A 13,842-nucleotide genomic window follows, 5' to 3' on the forward strand; every position below is an offset into this window, starting at 1 on the left:
AATGTGACTGGTTATCATTATTGGATATCGTTACTCACTCACTTTGAGCATAAAACAAAAAAATCACATCCCCTGTGATGTCCGTGGGTGTAGCTCTGCTCTCAGTTACATTAACACTGTTGTAAATCGAGGAGTAGAATTTGGCCCTTTGTTTCAATTGAAATATTTGTTTAACACAGGCGAGGGCTAAACAATACACTTGAAAGCAATTTGTGTTATTGTCTGTAGAGCAGAGCTTGTATTTTATGAACTGGCTGATCATAAAGACAGCAATAAATCATGTAAAGCATTCTCATTTACTTTTTCTTTCTTTTTTCTTTTTGCAGATGGGGCTTGTAGAGTAGTGTTGCAGTCAAATGTCTGCTCCAGGATATTTGAGTTGAACTGTGTGAGTCCATTAAACAAATGTAATGGCTTTTTGGAAAGAAGTGCTGCGTGTTTGAAACCAAATGTTTTACATAGAGAACATCTGGGAAGTGCTGGTTGTTTGTATGTAGAGCGCATCAGACAGCAGCCTTGGTGAGCTCAGCTGGGAGGCTGCCTGGGACGTAGTTGTAGGATATGACAGTTCAGTTGTTGGAGGGAATAATTCCTATGAAGTATTGCCATAAACCGAATGTTTGGCACAAATAGCTCTATCTTTGTTTTACTGTACACCCAAGTTATTCTTCTTATCTCCCCAGCAAAACTCTACATGATGTTTAAACAGCACAGTAAATGTTGGCACCTCTGAGCAAGCTGGAGCAAGCAGTTAGTGTGAAGGGGGAGCTCAGCTCGCTCTGCTTGCAGTGAAGCGCTATCGATCCCTGCCACAGATGGTGCAGTGCAAGTGAGTGATGAATGCAGCCTGTGCAAATGGTGCAGAGGGCTGAGTGGGAAATGATCGATGTCACGGTGCTGTTGCATGTCGTTGCTTTGAGGAATGGGGAAATGCAAAACCAGTAAATCCATGTGATTAGCCTGATGTTGGGGTTTGGTGGGGCTACTGGAAGAACTTGAACCGGATTAAATTTATAAGCCTGCTTTTATTTTGCAACATCAGAAGTGCTATATTTCCAGGAAATGTAGGAAATGTAGAGAAAAGTTTTATTTGGTAGTCTGTTCTTATTACTATTTCTGCAGTTCAGCTGAGGAATGCGTGGCTCAAATGAGATGAAAACTGTGATTTCCAAAGTAGCAACGCAGCTTCCCCTTTCAGGATTGTTTAAGCAAAAACTTAAACAAAGTGGGTTAGGCAGACTCTTGTTCCAGTCCCTTGTGGACAGCAATTCGCGTTGCGCAGCACTGCTTTAATAGTTTTGCTTGGTATGACATGATTTGTGGGATTTGCTAAGATGAGATTCTGGACCGAGCAGCATGAGAGGGAATTACTGCTCACTCGGAGGAAGGTGGTACATCCAAGTCTGTGTGAAGGTCGCTGGCAGGGTGAAGAGGAAGCCTGGGCTGCTGCTTCTGCACTACCTAACAACTTCACTTTTGGCACTGGGACTCAAGAAATCTGAGTGCTGACTCTCCTTCATTCAACCGACCCTGGCCAAAGTGCAGGCTAAGGAAGGTGTCTGTGTGTGTTGAAGAAGGGGGCAACAGTCCTGGAGATCACGCAGTCCAGGGGAGCTCTCTGCCAAAAGCTTTCCATCTCTTTCTTTAAAAAGAAGCACGTAACAGTTCGCCGTTTCTCCCCTCCAAGTTGATTTTCCCCAGAACCGCTTATAACGACTGCCTGTAGTTTTGCACTTCTCTTGTAGCAAACTAGAACTGTGCTTTTTAGGCTGTAAAATTGCATGGTAGCCAGCCACTGCACTGTAGGAAAGTGTAATTCATTCCTCCCCATCATGTCCGTTCCAAGCTTGACTTGCTGTGGGGAGCAGGAGTGTTCCTGTTTCTGTGTTATTCTCTCCACTGAGCCATTAGGGTGGCCCTGGTAATTTACTTCTGATAAATAAAAGGGAACAACAGGAGGTTCCTCTACCTTCAGAGGTATAAATATTTCTTAGAAATCAGAGACGGATGGAGAATAAAGTCCTTTCCTCCCCCTGTAGCAATTCCACCACTCTCTGTCATAAATTCTAGGAGGGTCCCTTCCAGAAAAGGACCATTAAATAGGTAACATCCAGCCTAGCCAATGCAGTACTGAAGCAATGCTTTTACAAAAATAAATTTAATACTGCAACATGATCTGCAAGTCTTGGAACAAAATAACCTGGGTGAGGCTTGATATACACAGTTGCCAATCTTTTTGTTTTCCAAGAGTATTTTTCCAGATAGGATGTGGGTCTATGGCTCCCACCAGGAAGTGCTGTTTATATTTTAGTCAATCTTTGATTTAGAAAATTGTCGTATGTATAGGTGCTTCTGAGTGGATAGTCATTAGGAAAAATTAGACATTAGGACAGTGGCATTAGGAACAACTTCTTTTCAGAAAGAGCGGTGCTGCAGTGGCACAGTGTCACCATTCAGCATCCCTGGAGGTGTTCCAGAACCTTGTGGATGTGGCACTGAGAGACATGGTCAATGGGCATGGGCTGGCAGTTGGATTAGGTGATCTTAGTGGTTTCTTCCAACCTTAATGATTCTGTGATTCTATGATTAACCCTTCTGACTATTTACAAGCCACCATGTTCTGCAATACAGCCTGAGTGGCCCACCATCCACACTCGTCCTGCTCATTAATATTAATCCAAAGCCTAAACTCTAAACTCTTCTAATGCCTCCTCATGCTTTAAAATTCTGCTGAGTTAATTAGGAGTTTGAAGTGGTCAAGCAATACGGTATTGGGTTTTCCTTAGCACTGTGGGGTCTGAAGGACATTTACTGAAGAAGGAACCTTCAGGTTTTTCAGGTTCTGTTCTATCTCTTGTGGTGCAGTAACTTTCTCCTTTCAATGAACTTGTAGCCTTTGTTGAAGGACTGCAGAACTGGGAGAGTGGAATTAAAGGATTTGCACAAAGCCAGGTGACAGCATTTGTGATGGAGGGGGCACTGTAAAGATGTGCAAAGCTCTTAGCGGTTCTGAACCCACAGGCTCCTCAGGGAAAGAGAGAATAGGCTGAGTTACATTTGTTTACCCACAGCTTCCTTCAGCAGAGCTTTCCAGTGAATGAAAATGCACTGTCAGGTGGCTTCTTGGAAAAAAACCCGATGCAAGAAAGTGTTTAGACGATGTCCACCCCCCTCCATTCTTTAATGTGAATTACAGCCTTCCACTGATACAGCACCTTTCACCTAAACATATGCAGAATCACTTTGGAGACTCTGGTAGCTGCTCAGGTTACCATTATTTAGCAATTATTTAGCAGAACATCACAATACTTAGCAGCAGTTTCTTAAAGGGTGCGAATATCCCCATTTCCAACTTAAATTACTGGGAGGAATTGTAGGAGACTATCATTTGCAATCTGGAACTAGATCCAGGCACTGGGGCTTTATAATGAAGTAGCCAGGATCTTGGTTTTACATTTCATCCCCAAATCAGTGCCTTGAACAGTGTGCACTCCTGCAGTGGAGGATTACTTCAGTGTGGTTCACTGCTTATTCACAATGAAAAAAACAACACTGTATTAAAGTCCCTCTCTGCTGCCCCAGGTTAGCATTTTGCATTACATCAGCAGCTTTGGTAGCTGTGAGATCAAACCTCAAAATGAATGTGAGATCTATCTTCCAGTTTTTGGAGAGGGAATCTGTAATATCCATGTAACACTGAGAACAGTAAACTTGGGGCTTGTGAGTTCTTTCACTCCTCTTTAACCTGACTTGCCAGTGATTTAATTAGTGCTAAACAGTCTGCACACAGACTTGCAGAAGTTAAAAGACCGACACATGATTCACTTCCAATGACTTTTCCTGTTTTACACATGTGCTGGATGAAGCTGTGCTGTATTTGGAAGTTGGTCAGTAATGATTGCACAATTCTAACCTTATTTAAACTATGATATAAACAGACATGATAGAAACGGATGCTACCAGGTTTTTTCCTACTTATAAGTGGTCAGCTTTTCTTTTTTTTCAAACAAAATCATAACCTGGAAGAAAAGCAGTCAGACTTTGTGTAATCCCAATTCAGTATAGCATTTGGCTTTTGTAAATGTGGGAGCCAAAAATAAACATCTGCTTGGCAACTCCAACAGAAGTTAGCTATAAATGCAATTTTCATCTCTTCAGTGAATGTGGCATTCAGTGCTGGTTGATATCTATTAAGGAATGATCCATAGCTGAGGTTTTAAAGCATTTTTTTTCCTTTTAATTACTGCTATGAACCTCCACTGCCTAAGGGAAATCCCTTACCCCATTTACTTTCCAGATATAATTCCTCATGTGCCAAAACATGAACTTTCCTTGGAAGCCTGAAGGCAGCTGGATGGGGTATTTGTACGTTCTTAGACTTTGGAAAAGAGATGGTCTTCCATTGGTCTGGTCATGACAACTGTAAAACTTAAACTTGGCCATATTTTCCCCCACTTTTCCTTAGTCCTTCAGAATTAGATCAGAAGTCTGCTTTGTGCAGGGTAGGTTTTATGCAAGCATTTCAAAGTATTGAATATTGCATCTTTGGATATTCAGAAGGATCTTGTCAAGAAAGATTAAGCGTGATGACTCTTCTCTCCAGGCAGCTGAACTCTGCATGTGGCGGAGACTTCCAACTTGCCAGTATTGGGCTCCGGTCCTGGCAGTCCCAGCTGCAAACATCTCCTATAACCTCGTCTTGTCCAACCTCCACTTTTCATCAAATCCTTTGTAACCTCTGCTGCTACTAGCACAGGCAGGACATCATTAATGCAGTATGAAATCTTTTATTTTGGGAAGGGAAAGATTTTTCAATACGTTTCTAGCTTGCCTCAGTAGCCTGCCCATTTCTGAATTCTGCAGCCCTCCCTTCTCTTTGTTTTGAAAACTAATTGCTTCAAAGTGGAAAATCAATAACCACATTGTTAACCTTTGTTTTTAAACGCTATTGGAAATGATGAATGGTTTTCTTTTCACTCCTGATGGAGTATCAGTCCTGAAATGTTTCACACACAGCTATAAGATCCAAGGCAGCAAGGACAGCCCAAGGCCAGGCTTCTCAGCATTCAGTGAAAAATTTTTTCAGAGAATTCATGGTGTAAATATGTCAGTCTTCATATACGGAGCCAAGGGCAGCAGGTATAAGGCAGGGAAGGGTTATGAATTTTGCAGTAGGGCAGTAGCTGCTCAGGAAATGTGCACACCAATCCTGTTAACAGGCACTATGCTGGGGTGAGAAAAGAAGTGGAGGAAGGGCGTTGCACATGTTCCTTCTGGCATCCACCTTCTCTATGTACAGCACAAATGTGCTAACCTGGTGCTTTCTCCTGTTCATTAAAACTTGGTTCCGTGGGCATTTTTCTGTGTGAATGATGGGGGAACTAGGAAGAGATATAACCTTTTTCCTAGTATTTGTGATTAGTTAGTTACTCTTCACTTGCTGAATCTCCGTTTATATATAGTAAGAGCAAATATGTCCAGCAGAACTGGGAAAGAAAAATGAAAATAATGGTGAAATTACCCTCGTTCTCATGAAAGGCACTTTACAAATAACAACAGCGTTTTGTCTTTGTTAACATCTATATAATGGCAGGAGAAAACATGCTGCAGAACAGGGCAATGGACAGAGGCCTTGAGATTTGGAACACCAGTGTCCCGTTGGGTGCAGGTGCACTGTCTCCCTCTTTGAGCAGCTTCCTCAGTTATTGTCTAGTTGGCCAACCTACCAAGCAGTAGGGTTGAGCTATTAATTAGGGTTTGGTTGTATGCTTGTCTCCCAGGCAGTATCACCACAGAGATGATCTGGCTTTTAGGATCTGAAAATTGTCAATCTCCAAAACAATGGCACTGTATCAACCTTACTCTTTTTCTCCAAAGAAAACTCTCAGAGGTGGTAAAACAAAACACACGATGCCAGCTGCTGATTTTGCTTCAGCTCTCAGTGGCCTTCTGTCCATCTTCTCAGTTAGTGCATGAAGTGTTCTGATGGCAGTGCAGAAGCACATCCTACATGATGCTCTTCACTCCTGTGTTGGGTCTGGGATTGGATTCTCAAGATATCTCTTTTCTTGCATATCAGGGAACACAGCAAATAAATATTTGTGGGCAAGGCAGCTTACAAGAAGTAGTCTGCACAAGAATGCCTTTGCAGAACCTGTTGAGTACTTGGCTTCCCTGCAGAGATACTCACTCCTGGCTTCTTCTCACCTGGAAGATCTGGCGGCCAGACAGTTACCCAGCCCATCCCATGCCTTTCCTTTCTCTTCCTTGCGCAAGTCCTGGAAATGCCATTTCAATGCAGCTGCGTTATCAGCATTCCCCTCCTTATCATTGGATTTCAGAGCCTTGGGGGCCACCCTATTTCATAGCTTTGTTTCTCTTCCTCTTGTGTTGGTGATGTCTGGGCCAAGAGCCATAGGCATTTTCAGATTCCCCTGGAAAAAGAGCCATAGGCATTTCCAGACTCCCCTGGAAAAACATTGCACGGTGCCAGACTTATTCTTTCTTGCTAAGCGCCGTGGGGCTGGAGAAAGAACAATGTGCCTTTTCTCTCTCCACCCCCAGACATCCTCTGCTCTGCCTCTCTCTTCCCCGTCTCGATTCACCTATTCTTTACTTCCCCACCCTTGCTGGCACTCACGACGTTGCACTTCCCACCTAAGAGTCTCAAGGAAAGGAAGTGGAGCTGTGAAACAGACTGGACTCACCCATTTCCCATTGCTAGCTGGGGCTGGCCTCGCTTCGCAGCTTTGGGAAGATAGAGGTTTGTAGCTGCATAACCCTCCCTTCCCACTGCACCCAGAGAAAATTGTTTTTAATACTGTTTGCTAAGCTGCATTTCTGACATATCTCCCCATGACAACAAGCCATTTTCCCTTCCTCAGGAGACTGCTCTTTCTTTCCTGATGTCATTTTCCCAACTCTCTGCAAGGCTATTGCAATAGCCCATCGGAATTTGGTCCGGAGCACGGGTGGTATGCACAGAGGCTGGACCCAGCTTACAATTCACAGCCTCCCCGGTGGAGAAAAGCAGTTTGTTCATATCTTGCCACAGCCCTAAAAATAGCTGTGGTAGATAATGAGAGTGGAGGATAGTTTTCAATGGGACTGAATGTACTGCATGCAGAGGTTGCTGAGGAAGGCTCAGCCGCTCGTGTCATTCATGTGCTCAGCCTGGGTTTCAGCAGCAGCAGCAGCAACTTGAATCTGGGACTTTATGCAGTGTGGCTAATGCACCTTTGTTTGTGTTTGTGCATCTTAGCTGGAAATGAGGCAAACATGAGTGAACCAACCTCTTGAAATCAAGAGAAATATTCAATGTTCTGATAAAAACATACCTTTGTTGCTCACCCTATGAGGCAGCAGTGACTCAGCAGGTATGGAGGATGTGATATGGAAATGGGCACCTACTGCCTGCTCTGTCCTTTACCAGATGTTCAAGCTTTGAGATATTTTGCTGTACACAATGGTCTGAATCTGTAAAAGAAAATTTCACCTGTTGTGTTCTGCTCAGCAGCTGAGAAGCAAATAGAGGAAGAGACATTTCTCTTACTGATAGGACTGAATGTACAGAAACTTTTGCAACCATCATATTTTTGAAGTATTTATGGCTCAGTTCAAGTTATTCATACCAAACAAAAGCAAAGAAGCATGAAGCATATTGGAAAATACTTCATAATCTCTCTGCACTGTTCAGAGAGTGAGTATAAATCCTCTTTCCAGCAAACGGAGACAGGCAATTTATTACAGCCTTGAAGAGAGCAGCTTATTTCTCCATGCTTCCTGCCCAGCAGGCTCTGCAAGCTGACTCACAGAGAGGTAGGAAGCCAAAAGCTGTGCTCCCTCTTTCTTATCTGTTTCTTGAGGACAGAGGAGCGGCCAAGCAGGAGCCATGTTCATGCAGAGCCCTTTGGAAATGTGTGACTGTGCTGGAGCTTCACAGCCACTTGATTTCTGTCCCTTCTGCCATACGTTTTGAGGAGGACATTCCCTCTACCTGCAGGGGTTGGTACTCAAACTGGTTGTGCAGGTGAAGGTGGTTTTGGTCCATCCCTGGTGCACCCTTGTCCCATCTGCCCCTGTGGCCATGGGACTTTGTTGCCATCAGGGCTGCAGAGGAGGTGCTCCTGAAGGCTGCAGAAGATGCTCCTGCTGCATACGGCCAGTGAGGGATGGCGACACGGTTGTTTTGATTTGTTGGTCAAGGATATTTATCTCACAAAGGTTCTCCTAATGGGAAATGTGTATGCGTGTACTTGCACGCATGCACATAAGCAATAAACTCCAGCAACTAGATTAAGGCCATCAAATCACTCAGTACTAATCCCCACAGGGACCATCACATGCTCTAGTTTTGAGCTCTGACCTTGATGCTTATGCACGTCTTTAGTTTTACATGTGTGAGCTCTCCCACAAAAGTCACATGTGTGAAGTTAGGTATGTGTTAAAGTGTTCTGCCAGACTGTGTGCTGTGGTTACAGGGGCTTTGGGTGCTCTTGAACCTGTTTTGTTGGGGTAAGAGGCTTTAGATTTCATTATTAAGAACCTGATATGTTTCTCTGTATGAACTCAAGGTCTTGGAGTTATCTGAAATTCTCATTAAGACAAGAAGCTAGGAAAAGTACAAATTCCTCCGCTAGTAAAGTTACTAAAAATACTATAATTAAATTATCTAAGACTTAAAACCAGTAAAATGTATCGAGGAAATGTGGTAGAGGTATAAGTACAGTGCTGTGAGAGCACCAAAGGGACTAATAGCACTTTCTCTGCGGATCTGGAATATTTTGAGCAGTTAATGTAGTTGATGTGAAAATGCATATTGCATTTGTTCTGCTCTTGATTCATACACTGTGACCCTTAATAAATTTTGATGGTGCACACACTAGAGCTGTTGCAGAGAAATGAAGGCAAATAAGCAAGCAAGAAAAGGATCCAAAGAATGGACAAACAAATCCTTTCATAAGGTATTTCTCAACTGAGATTATTTCTTACTAGGCTTAAGTTGTTCGGGTTTGTCGTGTACCATATCTGGCACCAGTCCAGTGAGGTTTTAAAAAATGAAACCAGCTCTGTTGGGTGTTAAAAGCATATGCACACTTTGGAAATATATTTTTTGGAATATACATCTGAGCAAAATGCATTTCATAAAAGAAATTCTGTTATTGATATTTGCTTTACAAGCAAACAACAACGAACACAGATAGAGATCTTATTTTGCTCAGAAAGATGGAAACTATGAAATATATTATAAATAAAGAAAATGTTATCATGACTCGTGGCTTTTTTATGAACTACTGAAAAATACTGTGGGCTGCATTCTCGTTTGTGTTGATGTCTTCACATCAGGGAAGGTGAGTCCATACGCCCTTGCTGGTGTGATCTGAGCAGACTGATGGAGGTGGGAGATACACTCAGTCAGCAGAGATCCCATATGTAAAAGAGAGGAGCTGGAAGCAGCACCCATGTGAATGTACACTGTCCTGCTTCACCGTTGATCCTGTTTCAGGATGCCATTTGGTCTGTGGAAGCCTGCTGACAGCGGCCATTTGCTCGCTGGTCTTTTGGGACAGGTCACTAGGTACTCTTGATAGTCCTTTGATGCCCCATCCTTGGAGATATTCAAGGCCAGGTTGGATGAGGCCCTGGGCAGCCTGACCTGGTGGGTGGCAGCGCTGCCCATGGCAGGAAGTGGGACTGGAAGGACTTTAAGGTCCCTTCCAACCCAACACATTCTGTGATTCAGTGATTCCTTGAGCCGATCCGTTGGGGAAGGGCCTATGCAGGCCACCAGGCAGACAGCATGGAGTAGAAGGTGTTTATCGAGCGGCTCGCCTCCCTGGGGCTGTTTCAGAGGGGAAAAGTAGCCACTGAAACATGAGGAGAGGTATTGGAAATTAGCCTGTAATGTTCCTGTGGCTTGTTGGGACAGACACTACCGTGGTATGCTGAAGTTTGGGATAAGACACAAATGGCACTTCTGAGCTGCTACTGGCTTTTCCTTTCCTTTAGGAAAGTCACACAAGCTATCTGTTCTGATTTTCTCATCTCCTCCAAGCAAGTGTGTAGTGTAAAATCACCACTTGCCTCCCAAAGCTTAAATAATAAATGGCCACACTGCACTTTGAGCATCTTTGTGTTCTATGCCAATACCCAGTGATAGCATTGCATCGGTAGGTGTGAGTGCTTCAATCCTTGCTCAGAATGCAGTGCTCATCCTGGTATGTCCTCTCCCTCTGCAAAGGGACATTGCCTTCCTTGCAGTGCTCCTGCTGTTTGTCCAGGTGGTCAGATACGTCTGAGTGTGGGTACATGCTAGGGATGAGCCAGCCATCCTGTGTGAGCCATTGATGTCAATGCTGTCGAGAGAGGGAACACCTGCCTCTTGTCTTTCCCCATTTCTAAATGCCAGTCACTGTCACAGATCTGAAGTGGCTGAGGGAGGGAAGAGAAAGCCCCAAACAGTAAAAGCTGAGGCATGTGTTTGGCACGCATTCTTTCCCAATGCTGGGATGAGGACTTGCAGCCTGGACGTCACTGAGAAAATCCCAAGTACTTCAGCTGGATTCAACCACTTAAAAGGTGAATGATGTTTCCAGGAGTGCTCATGTACCCTTTTCAAAATTCAGTTAAATCTTTAGAAACAACCTTTAAAAATTAAGGTTGCTAGGTGCATTAACCAGTCTTAACGAGGGCTATGAAACCGTACATTCTCTGGTCCTGTAGAATAATATATATTCCCAGGAAACACATCTGTTTCCATTTGAAGATTAATCTATACATATATTTACTGAGTGCTGCCACTCTTTTGCATTGTATTTGCATTTCTGTATCTAAAAATATATGTTTTCACATGTGCAGTTATTCCTGAGAGGCTATTTACAGTAATTGCGTGTAGACTTACAAAAGTGCTGTATGTGAAGCACAGAGTCGAGTTGGTGGGAGATTGGCAGGCCCTCTGGGGTGCCATTATTTCTCTACCAGCCATGAATGATGAAGAATTTGCTTCCCGTTGTATATTTGACAATGGAACCCTTCTTAAATTCTTCCTCAGAGCCAAGTACAAGGCTGTCTTTTAATAATAAAAAAAAAAACAACACGTGTTTTTACCCATGTCTATATTTATTTCTTACAGGAATGCACATATTGCTCCAAGAGCCACCCACATCCTTCTTGTATACAGGGTGTATTTGCATTTGCAGCCTGTCTCACTGCAAACATGAGAAGGGGGGAAAATGCAGCCTCCTCTGTACTGTTGGTTGGCCTCTCTATCTCTAGAGTCACTAGCAGATTACCTGGGTCACTCATGCAATTGGGATCCGTCGCATTACCTTTGCTAGAAATACCCATAGCGTAGATAAGACTGTAGTTGTGTTATTACCTTTAAAATCTCTGTACCAAACATTTGGGTAATGAGGAAGAAAAGAGCTGTTTTGTTTTCTGCATGCTGATCAGTTAGTCATTTGACTTCTGCTTTCTGTTCCTCTGTCCCTAAGTAGGGTAGCACTCGAGCACGTGCTTGATTTTAAACACATGCTGAAATCTTTGGGAATTCAAAGGAATGGAGCATATGCTTATTGCTTTTGTGAACAACGTTGCTTTTCAGAGTTGGAGGCCTTATAGGAAACCTGATTCTTTAAAGTAGCTCCTGCTTATATGCATTTCCTTTTTTTTTTTTTTTTTTTTTTAATATTGTAGGTTTTTCCCTTCTTTCTACAGCATCCTCGATGCTACATCATGTAATAAAAACAATACTGGTCAGGCTACTTGCAATTACTAAAGTAGGCAGTGAAAGTACTTTTCCAAGGGAACCAGGGAAATCACATAAATCACAGATTTACACATGTTTTTGCAGGAGAAATCCATAGCAGTTGGCAGCATTGAATGACAGAAGTGTTGTTTGCCCATTAAGGGGTGGTCATCTCAGCAGGTCAGCGATGCATTTCAAAGGCTTCTTGGTTTGATTTTAAGCCAGCCGATAATTTATTCCTTGAACTCTGCCTTATGAAAATAAAACCCAGTTAAATATTGAGTGTAATAAAGGCTGTGCTGCCATTCAGGCTGCACAGTGCCCTCACCTTCCCTCACTCCAGCGTCTCTCCATTGTTGGTATGGGCATTTCTCAAAGGGCACAAGCTGACCTCTGCAATTATTTATGGAGTTGTTCAGATAAGCCCTTTTTCACAGGCAACGCTCACACACTCACAAGGGCTGTTATAATTTGAATTTATACCACAGGTTCAGCTGTCGCTTCCTCTGTTCCCACCCTGCCTTTTGGAAAGATACCCAGTCACATGATGTGCTTGTAAAAAGGTTGCTGATTGAGGAAGGATGCAGGAAGGATATGGTTTTGCAGTGATTGCATAAGTGCTTTGCAGGGTCTGAAAGCCATGGGTTTATATGAGGACGAGTTAAAATGTGAATTTCAAAGATTTATTTTTTCTGATTTTGAAATAAGTCACGAGCAGTTCAGCTGTTTTGGAGGACCATAGAACTCGTGTGGATGTGGTCTACAGTGTATTAGCAAGGACTAATATCTGTTTTGTAATCAGCACCATGGATTCTCTGCCTCCTTTCCATCAGAGATCTCAGTCTTGTTTCAGAGAAATTGTCTCCAAAGCTTCTGTTTGAAATTGTCAGACATGATCGTGTCCAACTGAAAGTTGTTCCCATCAAAGGCTTTGGGGAGTTTTACTGTTTGCCTCAGACTGCTTAGACTAACACAGAGGTCCTTCCACAAAGTGCTGTGCTCCCTCTCAGAGAAGTCCTGAAGATCATGAAGCTTCATGTCATGCTTTGCCATAGTGAGAGTGTATTGCTCTCAAATGAAGGAGCTGGGATGTGGAGGTTTGTATTTTAAAACATTGTTTTGGTGATTTTGCGTTCTGCCAACATCTAACATCTGTATTTATTTTCTGAACTCTCCTTAATGGATTATATGCATCTGTTCAGTTCCAAGAATAATGCTTGATTTCCTGAATTTATAGGTTGCAATAAAATCCATTCGTAAGGACAAAATTAAGGATGAGCAAGATATGGTTCACATCAGACGGGAGATTGAGATCATGTCATCCCTCAGCCACCCTCATATCATCACCATATATGAAGGTTAGTGAACGTGATTCTCCTCTCCAACCACTCAGTTATTTTCTTGGACCTGATATTCATGCTTCTTGAGGTGCTCTCACTCATGGCATAATCCATCTCTTAACAAAGAGACTGTTCTGAGTGCTGCTTTCCCTCTGAACAATCAGTGTTTCACACACTTGTATCCCTTTGTCCAGAGGAACTTCTTCATGTGTTACTTAAGTGTTACGTCTACGGTGGGTGGATATCATTGCATGTATCATTTATTCTCCCACTGGAAAATTCAATTTAATTTCACCACCCCTCACACAGCAGCTCCATGTCACTTTGTGTCCCCAACCCCTCTGCCAGTCCTTACTTCCCTGGGCTGTAGAAGACTGGTTTTGTTTGCTCTGCTTATCATGGACAATGCTGTGTCTGTCTGTATGATTTTGAATATGCTCTCCATTTTATTTACAAACATGTTCTCCCTAAGTGTGGTCCTCCATTACCTACAGATTAGTCTTGCTGGTTCTGTGATTGCTGCTTTTTTACCATGAATCCCAGTATCCACTTCCGACCAACCTCTGCAGTTTCCTGTCGTTCTGGTCACTGGCCTATCACTCATGTTCCGTATTCCTGTTGTTTCTCTCTAACTCCTTTCTTCCTGGGACACAGAAGTGAAGCCTGATAATTCCTGGCTCCTAGAGCTGCTCCCTTGTCCAGAGCAAGGATCAGGAAGCTGGAGCATTCTTCCTTTTTTCGCTTATTTGTTCATAT

At 43.1% G+C, this 13,842-nt stretch overlaps 1 protein-coding gene across 1 annotated transcript in view; it reads left to right on the forward strand.

The window, feature by feature from the left end:
* NUAK1 (NUAK family kinase 1) overlaps positions 1–13,842 on the forward strand; it is a 46,983-nt gene that overhangs the window by 10,875 nt on the left and 22,266 nt on the right. The window contains exon 2 of the mRNA XM_048945128.1: positions 12,984–13,104. Within this exon, the coding sequence (XP_048801085.1) occupies positions 12,984–13,104 (121 nt within the window). The remainder of the gene's footprint in view (positions 1–12,983; positions 13,105–13,842) is intronic.

Source organism: Lagopus muta, chromosome 1 (assembly GCF_023343835.1).
Source record: "Lagopus muta isolate bLagMut1 chromosome 1, bLagMut1 primary, whole genome shotgun sequence".
NCBI classification, from domain to species: Eukaryota; Metazoa; Chordata; class Aves; order Galliformes; family Phasianidae; genus Lagopus; species Lagopus muta.